This window comes from Rhinatrema bivittatum, unplaced genomic scaffold (genome assembly GCF_901001135.1).
Source record: "Rhinatrema bivittatum unplaced genomic scaffold, aRhiBiv1.1, whole genome shotgun sequence".
NCBI classification, from domain to species: domain Eukaryota; kingdom Metazoa; phylum Chordata; class Amphibia; order Gymnophiona; family Rhinatrematidae; genus Rhinatrema; species Rhinatrema bivittatum.
In genome coordinates this window covers 146,076-162,498 of record NW_021820745.1, presented here as the reverse complement: position 1 = coordinate 162,498, position 16,423 = coordinate 146,076, and the positions used below count along the sequence as shown (strand labels likewise).

The following is a 16,423-nucleotide window of genomic DNA, read 5'->3' as shown; positions in this document are numbered from 1 at the left end:
AAAAGCATTATTGAGTTCAAGCTTGTTTTTTGTTTCTTTCTACCCTGCTGCTTGCATGGAAGCATTTAAAACTATTTCAGCTGTTTTTCTGTTAATGTTTAGATGGTGATACTCACCTCGGCACTGACCCAAGACGAGCAAAACAGCAAGCGAATGTGAAGATGACCGAGAGCTCGCCTCGCAGCGGCAAAGTGGATAACCTGACAGAGGCAGCGAGCCCTGGGGTCGCTGCAGGGAAGGCCCACATGGAGGAGCAACGCCCATGTGCAGAGTCAATACGGGAGGGTGACACCCAGTTCACGGAGGCAGTGGGCAGGCCTTGCTCAGACTGCTTATGCGCCGGGGATGCCAGGAAAGCTGATCATTGCTTGCAGCCCGGAGCAACCCAGCCCGGGGAAGATGGGGCAGAAGTAACCAGAGCGATCTCTGCGGAGCCGAAGGAGGACGATCCCGAGGAGCCGATGGTGGACAGGCTCCTTTTAACGGACCTCGAGCACGCAGTCCCCGATCTGAACGCGAAAGGGGTTTTACGAGCTGAGGGGAACTGCGATGATTCAGTCGCGGCGGCGGAAAGCCAGCTAGGAAATATCGTACTAGGACTGCTGCAGCCACCCGGGCTTGGAGATGGCAAGGAGGGGGGATCCGTGCAGGGCGGCACCGATGCCAGCACCTGTTCCACGGCGCCGGATGAAAATACTGTAAAGACGACGGAAAACACACGTGCTTTGCCTTCCAGCATATGCAGGGAAGAAACGCACGAGGAGATGCAAAATGAAGCGACTGAAGATTTCTTCATCTACCTCTTAAATGGTAGCCTAAAGGACTCCGGAGACCTACTCACAAACTTGGAACAGAGTGATTTTGACACTCAGACTGATGAAGAAGCCTCTTACAGTCCAGGAGAAGCTGCACTAGAAGACAGCCCAGTGTCGCTTGATGAACTGGCAAAGAGGATAGAAGTGGAAGAGGTAAGAACTACCAGAAAGTCTGTTTTGTTTTGGGGGTTTTTTTTGTGGGGGGAGGGGGAGTTTCATGAGCAAGTCCTGCACATCTGTTTGCATTAAATGATATGGTTTGACTTGCATATTTACATTTCTTGAAATATTTGTGCCAGAGGCAGATGTTAGGCGTAACCCTTTTTGTTTTCCTTTTGAAAGCATGGCGCTTAGATTTTAGTACTGCACATTGTTAATGTTATCTTATATTTCTATACCACTTTCCTTGGGCAAAGTCCAACCCACAGCGGACTACAAAGCATGACAATAATACATAACATAAAACATCATAAAAGGCAGCTTTTTGATTCCACTCCTCTTTACAAAACTGTTCCAGCTCTGTTCAAATAACTGAATTGAGATTTTATTTAACCCTATAGGAATTAGCAAGGCTGCTTGAATTTGTATCTAGCTTAATATAGTTGTGACCTGCACGCTGGAGTAATTTTGAAAGTGATTCTCTATGTAAAACAGTGGCCTTTTACAAAATTGCCCATCTGATATGCAGGTAAACTTCAGCACGTATGTCATATTCACATGTAAGTTTACTGGGACTGAGCAGAGGCATTCTTGGGGGAAGAGTTGCAGTGGCGTTAAGATTTACACACCTGCTTGATAAAATACAACTGTATGCACTTAAATTTTCAGGAAATGTTTGTGCCCGCCAAATAGCAGGTGAAACTTGTGCAGGTAGATTTGGTGAGATCATTTTCAAAGCAGACTTATAAACATAAATCCACTTTGAAACTTGGTGTGGCTCATGCACGTATTTGTGGCATATGTTGTGAGGGATGTTTGAAAATGACCTCCCTGTTTGCTGTGTATATTATTACAGTTCCTGTTTAATGCCCTGAAAAATGTGACTATCACAAGAGACGAGAAGCTGTATGACCCCACTTCAGTTGCCTTGAACATGCTGCTACAATCCTGTTGCCTTGCAGAAGGGTTATTTGGTGTAAATGTATTTTGAGGTAGACCATGGTATTCTGCGAAGTTGTTACTCAAGTTTTGTCAGTGCTCTTGATGTATTTGTTTACTCCTTTAGTGCACACCATAATATGGTTGAGCTGCTAATGACTTTGGATTTTATGCTGCTATCTTAAGATGCTACTTTCCGATGACTGTATGCTGGCATTCTAATTTATTGTACCCTGCTTTGGGTGAAATTTTATTCAAAAAAGCGGGTCATAAATCCAAATAATAAAATAAATGTCTAATGAAGACCAACTGGCTTGTTGGAGAAGTAGGTTTATTAAACTCATAGTTTTAAATGACCGTACACATAGTTGTATGCTAAAGTTATGCACCCTAGTCAAATTGTGTTTCCATGAATTTCTGAGGAGGTCATTTTCAAAGGAGTTACATGTGTAAATGTAACATACTACCATAGCAATTTTAAAAAGCCATTTATGCAAGTAAAGTGCACTTACACTACTACTACTACTACTATACTATTACTACTACTACTACTACTTAAAATTTCTATTGCGCTAAACAACATTCGCAGCGCTGTACAAATCCACAAAAAAACAGTCCCTGTTCAATAGAGCTTACTCAATCTAATAAGACAAACATACAGGACAAGAGACTTGGGGCATTTCATAAAGCAAGGCAATTGTTAAAATAGAAAAGAAAGTTAGCTAATGAGGATAAAAGCAGACAATCAGGACTCAGGTAAAGTGCATTTACACATGTAAAACCCAATCTTAAGCATTTGAATGCTTTTTAAAATCAGGCCTTTAGTGAACAGAAGCTGACACAACCTTTACAAGTTAAATATGACATCTTTGTGTAAATTTTAATGCATACTTATTATTTGCAGTTTTGTTTACAACTTCAAAATACAAAAACAGTGAATGTGGCACATGAAAAAATTATGCAATGTTTGACTCTGTCTTTTGTAACACCTCCTTTGGCAGAAAAAGCAGCTTCCAAACACTTCTTGTATCCAGCTAAAAGACTTTCTATTCTTGCTTTTGGAATTTTTTCCTACTCTTTCTTGTAGATCTTGGAAATATTCTTAGGTCTCTTTGCATGCCCTGCATATTTAAGATCTCCCCACAGATTTTAAATAATCAAGTCTGTGAGCTGTGAAGGTCATTCCAAAGCCTTTATCTTGGTGATGAGGTTGTACAAAAGGTTTCCTTTTGAAACTTTTCCCATGGAGAATATTGTACAAAGAAAGTTGTACTGTGGACTTGTGGATAAGTACTGCAGTGTCAGCTAAACTTTTCAGTAAGTTGTTTGCAGTGATCTGTCGGGGGTCTGTTCAGTTCTGACCAGTTTTTGGGCAATTCTATCAGGATTTTTCTTTAATTACTCTGACCTCAACCTTTCCATGTAACTTCCATTTCTTAGCAATGTTTCTGACAATTGAAATTGCTAGCTGGAAGCATTTAGAGCAGTGGTTCTCAACCTTTAGGGGAGTGTGAACCCCTTTTCAACCTCCAAAAATGTTGTGAACCCTCACATGCTTTGTTTTAATTTTTACATGCAGTTAAATGCCATATGGAAAATTGATTAATGTAAGAAATATGCTTGCCAGAATTATTTCTAATGTATACATACCGTGTTTCCCCGAAAATAAGACATCCCCCGAAAATAAGACCTAGTAGAGGTTTGCCAAATTGCTAAATATAAGACCTCTCCCGAAAGTAAGACCTAGCACATATTACATGTAAACGATCGAATTAGCTACGGTATTCCCTCCCATACAGTAACGCGCGCCCCTGCCGTTTTGCCGCGCGTTTAACCTGCTAACCTACCGCCTACCCTTACCCCTGCGTTAGAGGTAGGGGTAAGGGTAGGCGGCAAACTTTCCCCCAGCCCCCGCTCACCTGCCCTGGCCACGTCCATGGGTGCTGGTCTCCGGGGCAGCCCCAGTCCTCTCCCCTCCTCCCGAAGCAACGAAAGCAGGAAAAAAATCGAAAAAGCAAAAAAAAAAAAAAAAGTTGCAAGAGAGAGAGGGGAGAGAGGACGGGCAATCCTACGCTCGGGATTGCCAGTCCTTTCCCCTCCTCCCGAAGCAAGGCGCGAAAAGCAGCCTTGCTCCGGGAGGAGGGGAGAGGACTGGCAGTGTAAAGCAACGAAGTGACTTACTTTTTTCACAGCCCTCCTCCGGAGACGGACACGGATCGCGGCTTCCCTGCCTCCCGGAGGCAAAGATGGAAGCCTGCACGGGCGAAAGCGGCCCCTGTGCGTGCGATTGGGCCGCTCAATGCGTGACATCACATGCCGTGACGCCAAACGTCGTGACGTCACGCATTGAGCGGCCCAATCGCACGCACAGGGGTCGCTTTCGCCCGTGCAGGCATCCATCTTCGCCTCCGGGAGGCAGGGGAGCCGCGATCTGTCTCCGGAGGAGGGCTGTGAAAAAAGTAAGTCACTTTGTTGCTTTATACTGCCAGTCCTCTCCCCTCCTCCAGGAGCAAGGCTGCTTTTCGCGCCTTGCTTCGGGAGGAGGAGAGAGGACTGGCAATCCCGAGCGTACCGTAGGATTGCCCGTCCTCTCTCCCCTCTCTCTCTTGCAACTTTTATTTTTTTCACTTTTTCGCTTTTTTTTTTTCCGCTTTCGTTGCTTGCTTCGGGAGGAGAGGAGAGAGGACTGGCAATCCCAAGCATAGGAGAACCGTCCACTTCCTGGTACCTGTCATTTCAAATGTCATTTATATATATTTCAAATGTCATTAATCTAGATGTCCAATTATATTGGTGATATAATTGGACATCTAGATTAATAAAATCTCATACAAATTTCTATAAGAAGGAAGGAATCAAATTAATCAGATTAGTCTGAGTTTCCTTTCTTCTGCATTCTCTCAAAGATCAACAAATGAATGGAGAAGAATGGATGGAAATGGACAATGTGCTCGACGCCCCGTTCTCTCAGGATTCAGTAACATCAGTGGTCATTTTCTAGGTTTGAGTCAGCAGCAGCCTCCACCTTTCAGTTTTTCCCAATGGAGAAAAGGAAGCAAGTTAAAAATGATCCCAGCAGGCAGAAGTAGTTGAATACAGGCACCGAGGCAGGGAGAGCAGGCCCTCGAGGAGCGAGTTCATTTTTTTGTTCAACAATATACCGGGATGTGAATTCTTCTTCATGGAAAAATAAGACATCCCCTGAAAATAAGGCCTAGTGCATCTTTGGTAGCAAAATTTAATATAAGACACTGTCTTATTTTCGGGGAAACAGGGTATTAAAAATAAAAGAAAAATGAATTCTGATATAAACTCTGTACTTCTACTTGCTCTCCCCCTATGGCCTCTTCATGAGTGCTACAACACTCACCCACTACCATGGCCCCTTCCTAAGTACCTTCTCTCTTGTCCTGTTATCCTCCACCCATGGTCTCTTCCTGAGTGTTTTCCCTCCCCTGCAGCCCCTTCTCTGTCCTGCCCTGCCTCTCATGACTCCTTCCTTAGTGCTTACTCTCCTCCCTATCCCCTTCCTAAGTGCCTACCATTCCCTCCTGCCTTGCTGACCCTCACCCATAGCCCTTCTCCTAAAGCCTTCCCTTCTATCCTCTTCCTCATGTGGCCCTTTCCCTGGTCCTTCCCTAGCCCAAGTGTTTTCCCTCCTGGCCTCCTCTGTCTTAAGGCCCATTTCCAAGTGCTTTAACCAGTGGCGTAGCCACGGGTGGGCCTGGGTGGGCAGGTGCCCACCCAACTTAGACCCAGGCCCACCCAACTGGCACCGGAACTGCAAGGCTGTCACGGGATCCCATCCCCGCGACAGCGAACAAGAGAACCCACGCCTCGCGCGCCATCACGGCACACATGGGGAAGCGCTGCTGCGGCCGTATGGCCGACCGATCTTCCTGTTCGGGGGGGGGGGGGGGAGCGAAAGCGCCGCGCGCAGCTTCCGCTTCCTCCCCCCAATGCAGGAAGATCAGCTGCTTCTCCTGCTGCCACCGGCCTCCTGCTATCTTCGGACCAAACGGCCCGCCGAATTTCCTGTTTGGGGGAGCAGAAGCGCCGCGCACAGCTTCCGCTTTCTCCCCCAAAGCAGGAAGATCAGCTGCCTCTCCTGCTGCCACCGGCCTCCTGCTATCTTCGGGCGTCGGGCCGTACTGCCCACCGATCTTCCTGCTTGGGGGGGGGAGGGAGGAAGCGGACGTTGTGCGCTGCGCTTCCGCTCCCCCCCCCCCCCCCAGGAAGTTCGGACGCCCGAAGATAGCAGGAGTCCGGTGGCAGCAGGAGAGGCAGCTGATCTTCCTGCTCTGGGGGAAAAAGCGGAAGCTGTGCACGTGCTTGAATGTGTATGTGTGGATGAGAATGGGAGTGTGTGTGGGTGAAAACTGGAGCCTGGGTGTGTATGTGGGTGAGAATGGAAGCTTGAATATGTGGGTGAATGGGAGCTCGAATGTGTGTATGTGTGGTTGAGAATGGGAGCCTGGGTTTGTGGGTGGGTGAGAATGGGAGCTTGAATGTGTGTATATATGGGTGAGAATGAGAGCCTGGGTTTGTGTGGGTGGGTGAGAATGGAAGCTTGAATATGTGGATAAGAATGGGTGCTTGAATGTGTGTATGTGTGGGTGAGAATAGTACCTTAAATGTGTATATGTATGGATGAGAATGGGAGCTTGAATATGTGTGGGTGAGACTGGGAGCATGGGTTTGTGGGTGAGAATGGGAGTCTGGGTTTATGTGTGTGGGTGAGAATGGGTGCCTGGATGTGCGTCTGTGTGTGCATAAGAATATAAGCCTGGGGAGGGGTGAGAAAGTGAGAACTTGAATGTGAGCTTGTGGGGGGGGGGGGGGGGAGGAGAGCATATGAGAGTGAGAGCTTGAGTGTGTGAGAGGGAGTCTGTGAGAGAAAGCGTGTATGTGTGTGTGTGGAAGGGAAGAAGACAGTAATAGAAGAAAGACACTGAAAAGGAATTAGGAAATGAGCTATAAGGGAAAAAATGGGAAAAAGAGACCAGGACCAACTGATTAGAAAAATACAAAGATCAGACAACAAAGGTAAAAATATATATCTATATTTTGAGATGTTAGCAATTTAAATATAAGCAACACAACCGCTCTCTCAAAATTTATGGACAGGTAGGAGCCGTGTATAAAATCGTAATAATAAGAAGGCTAAAGTACCACAAATCACCGTGAATTATGTTTGTATCATTAAGTAAACCTCATACTTAGGCATAGATGTGAATGCTATGCTGCATAATTTGGCATTATTTATCAGTAAAAAAACAACTAGTAGACCTGCATGCCTACAGCCCACCCATGTTAACCTTGTGCCCACCCAAAAAATCAGTTCTGGCTACGCCACTGGCTTTAACTCCTGTGCTCTCCCTCCTGCCTTGCTCCTCTCTGTGGCCCCTTCCCTCCACACACAGCCCCCCCCCCCCCCAAACCATGGCTATACCATTCACTCAGTGTGGCTTTTCTCCCTCTGTCAGGATAGCAGGGACCAGAAATGATCCTCAGGGTTATCACCCTGCTACCTCTGGTCATGTGGAGCAGTGGCTGATGAAGGTTCTGGTGACAGTGTACTTCCCTCGTTTTCATGAAGGCAATTAGCCGCACTCTTCCCAGCCTCCTTTCTGCGCTTCGATGGGTTTCTTGAGGCCGCAATCTTCCTCTCCTCCTCTTGGCATAGGTTCAAGCAGTAGATTAGGCGGCGGCAGCAACCTTAGAGCAGAGCACCTCAGAAGTGAGGTCATCCGGCTCATTCACAGCACTTACACTGTGGTTGCTTCCCTCCCAGCTTGACTCTTTCTGATGGTCCACGGACCCCAGGTTGGGAACCTCTGTTTTAGAGAGATTTTTATATCCTACACTGCTTTGTAAGAGTGAATTATCTTCATTTTCAAATGTTCAGGCAGCTGCTCAGTGTAGCCAGCGTTATTGAAAATAGAACAGTCAGAACAAGATTATTTGTTAAAGCTTGGAATTCTCTTCCCCAGACTAATAGAAGGCGTAACAAATCAACCAACATTTTGGGCCTTATCAATAGCTTTATTTTTTTTTTTTAAAGTAATAATGAATCAGCTAGAAGGGTGTCCAAACTCTGGACATGCCATATTAACTTTTTTATTATTTTAATCTGTTAAAATTAGCAAATGGTCATTTGCATCAAACATTGCAGAAAGATCTTATATTTAACTTTTACCATCTAGAGGGTTGTGTCAGCTTCTGTTCACTTAGGGATTCATAGAAAAATACAATTTGACCAGGGGTGCCTAACCTTTTGCACACAAGGGTACTTTCTTTTGAAAGATATGGCATCTTCATTTTCACTGACAAATGTATTTTTAAAAAGTAATGTACCTAAACTCCGTTTATTTATTTTATTTTTATTTATTTAGGTTTTTTATATACCGGCATTCATGAACAAGTCACATCATGCTGGTTTACATACAAACAAGGGGTGCAAAGAACAGTAGAACTAAAATGGTGCAAAGGGGAAGCAGTTACAAAAAAACCAGGGGTGGAATAACTGGGATAGAGAAAGAAGAGGAACAGTGGGAGTAAAAGAATTGTATGGGGATAATAAATAACTTAATGAATATTTACATATTTAAATTTACATATTTACATATTTAATATTTAAAGCCAAGGCACTTTTTCTGTATTTCTTTTGCCTTCATTTTTATTATTAATGATTTGGGAGTATTGCAAAAATTTGTCTCTCTTTGTAGACTCAGCTTTCTTATGCTTCACAATTTTTCTATTGATGCCACAATCCAGCTTTTATAATATTTCATCCCTTTTTCATGGTATTGTATTGACTATATAACATATCTTAGAATTATGCAGCAGGAAATTTTCAGTCACATAGTTCTTGAGAATTCTCTGTAATCATAAATGGGGAGCAATAAACTTCTTTGAGCGTGTGACTGTGTAATTCAACCAGGGTGAGTGCCAGATGTAGCTTATTAAGGTTTCAATAAGGTCTTTGACACTGTCCTACTCAGGAGACTCATAAACAAGCTGGGTAAGTTGGAGATGGGTCCTAACATGGTAAACTAATAGGGTCATTCATCAAAGTGCGTTAGGCCATTATCTCGGACATTAGGCCCTAACGCCCGTGGTAACGCCATAATGCATGCGTTATTTATAACATTGAGAATTGCAAATATAAAAGAGAGAGCCTCTGGGGTGGCACACATAATTGTTATCTATATATACCACTATAGGAGGGTAATCTAGTAACTAGAGGTGAGGTTTTGCTGGTGGACTAGGGTTTTGGGGCCAGTTTTGCATGCACAGTACACATCAGTGAAGATTGGATGCGATTCGGAATGAGGAAAGATACACAAAGATGAGATTTCTACAGTGTTCTCTCGCCCTAGCTTGCTAGTACCCAGGTAGAGATGCATCAAGCTAGGGCGAGAGTTAACTCCTGATGAAGTAAGCTAATGGCATGCTAATGCATTGAAGTTAACTTTCCTTTTTTATTTTTGTTTGGGGTTTTTTTTTAACTCAATAAGGTGCACAGAAGACAATCTTAACTTGTCTAAAATATGATTTCTGTGCAGAAAACATTTTTTTTGCTCCAGACATGTTATGTGCACAAATTGTGTTTTCTGCACATGAACCATGATTTCTGCGCATAAAACGTGCTTTGTGCTGAAAGTATATTTCCAATACTCAAATATATAGATCCTGTAACACAAGAGTGGGTAGAGGGGCCCGATGTGACCTCATATGTTGGTGCCCAGAGGCTTAAGCTAATACAAGCTTTCAGTGGCGAGACGCCTTCTTTTAATCATTGGTCACAAAGGGACGGGTTATTTATGATAGAACGCTCCCTGATCGGGAGCTATACTGTTCGTGCACTTTCACTTTGAATGAGAGCGCTTCAATATCTGAAGCTGTACTTATCTTTACGGTGTTCACACATATAAGAGCCTTATAATGATGATGGCTGAATGGATAAATCCGACGTGATTCCGACACTGAGTGTTTCGGAGAAGCGCACCTCTTGTTCAATTGATTGAGCCGGCAATATTGGTACTCCGACCCCCTGAAGAAGGAGGTTTTCTCCGAAACACTCAGTGTCGGAATCACGTCGGATTTATCCATTCAGCCATCATCATTATAAGGCTCTTATACGTGTGAACACCGTAAAGATAAGTACAGCTTCAGATATTGAAGCGCTCTCATTCAAAGTGAAAGTGCACGAACAGTACAGCTCCCGATCAGGGAGCGTTCTATCATAAATAACCTGTCCCTTTGTGACCAATGATTAAAAGAAGGCGTCTCGCCACTGAAAGCTTGTATTAGCTTAAGCCTCTGGGCACCAACATATGAGGTCACATCGGGCCCCTCTACCCACTCTTGTGTTACAGGATCTATATATTTGAGTATTGTTACTTTTTTCCTGTTCTTGTGGATTCTCCATATTGTGTATTGAAAGTATATTTCCTGCATATAAAACATGTTTTATGCACAGAAATTCAGAGTATAGGACCCAGGCACCACTAACTAGCCCTGGAATCTTTACTCCCCATCTAACCAGGCATTAAATTTAGAGCATTAAGAAAACATGAGTAAAACTTCCAGGCCTCCGTGCAGTAGGTGGGTAATGGCTAATGGCCTGATCAACATGGGATTTACATGAAGGAGCACCAATATGCTTGTCCATATTAGAGCAGGGCTGTGCACGCATTTTTTGGGGTGCAAAACTCCTTAAATCAAGAGTTAAATTTTGCACATGAGAACTGTGCGCTTAACTCGGCACTAACATTTACACATGCTTTAGCGCTCCTTATTATATCCGGGTCAGAGATTGGTAATATAATGGAGTTCACTTAGAGGGGGACAATTGTAAATGTAAGAAATGCTTGAGGAGCAGTTTATTTTGTGCTGAAAAGTTTCTGAAGGCATGATCTGGATGTCGACTATGTCAGCACTCCAGAGGGAGGGCCTCATTTTGTCACGGAGGTTTTGGAAGAGGATTGGGGCCTGATTCTCAACAGCATTTACATGGTTAAAACTGGGTTTTAGCACATGTAAATAAATGCACGTTATCTGTGTAAGTGGGCTTTTGAAAATTGCTACAATCCATGCCATTGAATTGTCAGTAGGTTTTCCCACGTTAAGTGCAGTTAATGAGGGTAAATGGCTTTTGAAAAATTCACATTACTCCTTTGAAAATTCACATTAGTATACAATACAGTAAGTCTGATTTACTAGGTTTTTTTCCCTGCAGAGATAGATTGGGGTAAAAGTCTTAATAAATGAGATCCATTTTTTAATAAAATATTCTCTGTTCTGAGGAAGATCATGGGTCCGATATTCAAAACTAAAAGTTTATTTAAGTTAGCCGGATAAGACTTATCCGGCTAACTTAAATGGGATATTCAGCAGCACAGCTCTGCTGCTGTATATCCATGTTCACATTGCAGTTTAGCTGGATAAATTAAATCCAGCTAAGTTAGATTTGTCCAAATATCTGCACTTATCCGGTTAAGATAACTGTATAAGTAGCCTCCACCCCGATCTGCCCATTGCCCGCCCCCAAGATATCCAGTTATCTACTTAGCTGGATAAATACATATCTGGCTAAGTGGTGGCCTGAACAAGGCCACCACTTAGCTGATAAGTCACTACTTATCTGGCTAAGTAGCATTAAATATCGGCCTCCCCCATTGTTTAACCAATATCTCACAGCTCGATCCAGTAAAGTCCGCGGGAGAGCGGACGAACGCCCGCTCTCCCGGCGCGCGCTATCCAGTATTTAAATGAGGCGACGCGGTACAAACGGGGAAAAGGAGGCGCTAGGGACACTAGCGCGTCCCTAGCGCCTCCTTTTGGCCTGGAGCGGCGGCTGTCAGCGGGTTTGACAGCCGACGCTCAATTTTGCCGGCGTCGGTTCTCGAACCCGCTGACAGCCACGGGCTCGGAAACCGGACGCCGGCAAAATTGAGCGCCGGTTTTCGGCCCGACAGCCGCGGGCCGAATTCAAAATTTTTTTTTATTTTTTTTTTTACTTTTTTTTACTTTTGGGGACCTCCGACTTAATATCGCTATGATATTAAGTCGGAGGGTGCACAGAAAAGCAGTTTTTACTGCTTTTCTGTGCACTTCCCTGGCGCCGGAAGAAATTAGCGCCGACCTTTGGGCGGCGCTAATTTCTTAGAGTAAAATGTGCGGCTTGGCTGCACATTTTACTTACTGGATCGCTAGGGAATACCTAATAGGGCCATCAACATGCATTTGCATGTTGAGGGCGCTATTAGGTGCCGCGGGCGGGCCGCGTGTTTTCCTCCCCTTACTGAATAAGGGGTAAGGGAAAACACGCGTCCAGAGCAGGGTGACAGTGCGCTCCGACGGAGCACACTTTACTGGATCGAGCTGTCAGTAAGTTAATGCAAGGGTGGAGAGAATGGTAATTTTCAAAACATTTTTACGCATAAAGTGCGGTTATACGCAAGTAAATGGGATTTATCCCGAAGCGTTTGTACTTGTAAAAGTAACCAGGGAAGGAATTTCGGGCATACTTTGATGCGTACCTGAAAGAGGCATTCCCGGGGGGAGGGGGGGGGGTGTGGAAATGGGACAGGAAATTCTGATTTTCAAAAATATGCGCAGAAATATTTGTGTGAACATTTTCATCTGCTTCCTCGGAGGTGTAAATGCATGCCCCTGTGCTGCACTAAGGAAAGCATGGTCCTGCTAATTTTCAAAATGGCCTTAGGAACATTTATAAAGTTAGGCTCCCTATAATTATTTGTATATTTTTGAGTAAGCCAGGCATATTTTGTAGTTTTCTTTTGAATCTTCTGATATTAAGAGGCTTATGTATTAAAGATCAGCATGCATGGGGTCAGAATTGTTAGCAGGTACTGTACTAAAATTAGCATGTGGCAACTTGTAAATAAGGGAATATCGTATGCAGATTAGGCTTTAGTGGGTACACAGTAAACAATATGGTACCCGCTCATGGTTTCCATGAGTGGAAAATGGAACCAGGTACGACCCACTCCAGATGTGTGATGTGTACCCAAAACCATCAAATCAGAGGCAGTTGAAAATTAAAATTGATATAAAAAATGCCTGCTCCTACATTATATTATATGGTACTTTGTTTATCAACTTCTGCTTATCTGCCAAATGGTGTCTTGGTCTGTAAAACATGAAAAATGAAAATGTGATTTTTCGTTACATGGGGATCAACAAAGTAAGATTTACTCATTTTTATTCATTAATTTCAAGAAAACTGATGTAACAAAAAATTGTTTTGTTTCAACGACTGTGTTTTATTTTTATTTTTTAAATAAGATGAATAGCTGCATATATTCTGTGACAAGTGTTGGCTTTTATATTGGTTTGTAAATAAAGTGAAATATGAGACAAGGATGTCCGATTGTATTTGTGCCAAAACACTGGCACAGGTACACAACAAAATATAATAACAGAGCAGAAAGTGCACGTTAGTAACCTTCAGGGCTGACTCAAGATTACTATTACTACTTAATATTTTTATAGCGCTACACAACATACACAGCACTGTGCAAACAACATATAAAAAAGTCAGTCCCCACTCAAAAGTGCTTACAATCTAATAAGATAAGCATACAGGACAATAGGCTTGACATTTCGTAAAGCAAGGCAAAGGTTAAAAAAGAAAAGAAAGTTAGCTAATGAGGCTAAAAGCAGACAATCAGGCCTAAGATGTAAATGCAGCTTCACAAAGGTGGGTTTTTAGATGTGATTTAAACTTGGCGAGAGAGGGAGCATGACGCACCAGTTCAGGAAGACTATTCCAAGCACACGGCGCAGTCAGGTGGGAAGCACAGAGTCTGGAATTGGCAGTAGAGGATAAGGGCATGGATAGGAGTGACTTAACCAATGAGCAGAGTGCACAAGGAGGGGTGTAGAGAGAGATAAGAGAGGAGCTGCAGAGGGAAGGCATTCGTAGGTGGGAAAGAGGAGCTGAACTGGGATGCAGGAGCGGATAGGGAACCAAATCAATGACTTCAGGAGAGGGGTTATGTGAGCGTAAGACTTTGGACAAAAGATAAGTCGTACAGTTGAATTTAGGGCAGACTGCAGTGGAGAGAGATGGCTTGCTGGGAGACCTGTGAGGAGCCGGTTACAATAGTCTAAGCGGGAGGAGATGAGTGGATAAGGATTCTGGTAATGTGTTCAGAAATTAAAGGAACTGCCAGATGCAGCGCCTCATGCCCTGAGCTGGCCCAGGCTGCCAGGCCTCTGGACTGTGACTATCGGAGCTGCTGTCAGCCTACCTCCTCTTCCTGCCAATCAGGTGAGTATGCCAATGAGCTTGAAATGTGAGTCCCCGTTAGTCGGCCTAGGAATGGGTTACCACCATCAGGGGAAGTAGGGAGAGCCAGACCCCCACCCCCAGTCATTCCTCCACCGCACTCCTCTTCTTCAGTCATGGTAGTCCATCCCTCCACTTGCCCAGGCATTCTCATTAAAGAGGTGTTGCTGCCCCCGAATGGCTCTGAGCCTGGATGCTAGTGGAAGGACGAGTAGTCCTCAATTTCTGAGCGTGAAGTCTGTGTGAGCCAGCCACAGTCTCCATGATGATGCCGCCCCATCCTCCTCTGAGCTTAGTTTGGCAAGGAGTTGCCAAGCAGTGGTGCTGAATCTGAGGTGCTGAGCCCAGAGTGAATCACCCACAGCAGGGCCCTCTCTCCAAGGCTGAAGAGCAGTGAGGTGAGAGGATTCCCTGACCTTCACACCTGGTCCTCATGCCAAGGCCCGAAACTAAAACTGAAGAGTAGGAGGCTGAGATGACAATGCCAGGACCATCTTTTTCTTCACTTGGGGTGATGTTTACAATTACAACCCCTGCCATACCTACTGTGGTAGCTCCAGCCCAGCACCTTTTTATTCAGCATGGGTGGTTCCAGTACAGCATCCCTCTCACTCTCCCCAAACCTTGATCAACAGCATCTCCTCTCTCTCCCTGCCCAACAGGTTCTCCCCTCTTGCTCGCCTCCAACCCCAGCTCAGGAGCAACCCGCCTTCTCTTCTCCCCCTGCTCAGCAGCTTTCTCTCTTCCCCACCCCCACTTCCTACTCAACAGCTGGCTTCCTCCTCCATATTCCCACACACAGCAGGTCTACGTCTTCAAAGACAAGCTGAGAAACTCAGCAGCAGGCTGTAAATCAGCAGGCGCTCCCAGGCTCTGCAGTGACGTTGTCCCCCTCCTCTCGCAAGGGGTTTCCAAAGGGAAACCATGCCAGAGGCAGGACCACCACCACCACGGGGCTTGCGAGAGCCTGCCAGATTACAGGCCATGCACTGAATTTCTGGGCTTTTGACAGCCAGTGACACGGATGGAGGGTAACTCTTGATGTCTTCACCGCAGCATATGGCCCTCAGATGCTCCCAAATGGGAAGTGATGCCTGGGCAGGTCTCCTGTAGCTATGCAGGATTCCCCAAAGTATGGAGCAGAGGTTGCTGCCCCAAGTCGCCCCCCACCCCTAAGGAAAGCCCTGTTGAGCAGGTAGGGGGTAGTGGGAGGGGAGCAGAGGCCTGCAGAGGTGAAACGGAAGTGTGATAAAGAGAACGGAAGAAGGAGGGTTCAAGTGGAAACCTACAGGATAGAGTTGGAGGAGTGGGAGGCATGGAGGTTCAGGGGATAGGGACTGGCAAATAGATGATCTGCTTAGGCAGCCCCGCACAGGCAGAGGGAGGAACTGCTGAGGCTGAAGAGGTGGAGTGCGGAATCCTGTTCCCCTCTTCTGGCTGAACAAGCCCTATTGCCTATAAGTATGATTCCCGTGGAGCTGATGTAAATAAAGCGCAATTTGACCTTAATGTGGTTTTAATCCTCATTTTAGCATTCACTTTTCAGCATGTCTGCGCAGAATTAACCTTGGTGATTAAGAGGGCTTTTAGCATAGGAAAAGCACGAGCTAAAGTGCAGGTTAAAACCAGTCCTAGGATTGGCATTTGCCAATGCAAATTGCAGGGTAATGAGCTTAGTAGCTATTACCCTGCAATGCAAGGAAAAAATGCTGACTCTGCCTACATATTTTTATCGCCTTGAAACGTAAGTCCTGGGTCAGAAGAAAAGTTAAAACTCCCCGTGGAATTTGCCTCTGGGCTTATGAAAGCCCACCAGGGCTCGCTGCCGATGCCACCGCTTCCTTCCTCACTTCACTGCTGGTCAACCAAAATGTATTTATTTATTTATTTTAAAACTTTTCTATACCGTCATTAAGTTAGGTACCATCATAACGGTTTACAATAAGGCACAAATAATAATATTGGAAACTATAATAAATCTATCATTAATTAGGTGCCAAGACTTTACGGTAACATAGCTCGTTTATAATTACTCATAGTTGGAAGTGTTATATCATAATATATCATGTCCATTCTGTATTATAACAGATTTAAAAATTCTAAAATCAAGAGCAAATATGTTTAAAATAAAAAATAGAATATATATACCCATGTAGATTGCGGTAGTATGCTTGAGTGATAAAGGGGA

The 16,423-nt window shown here is 44.6% G+C and overlaps 1 protein-coding gene across 1 annotated transcript in view; it reads left to right on the top strand.

Annotated features, from left to right (window-relative positions):
- LOC115082071 (consortin-like) overlaps window positions 1-16,423 on the top strand; it is a 142,900-nt gene that overhangs the window by 56,444 nt on the left and 70,033 nt on the right. The window contains exon 6 of the mRNA XM_029586337.1: window positions 103-968. Within this exon, the coding sequence (XP_029442197.1) occupies window positions 103-968 (866 nt within the window). The remainder of the gene's footprint in view (window positions 1-102; window positions 969-16,423) is intronic.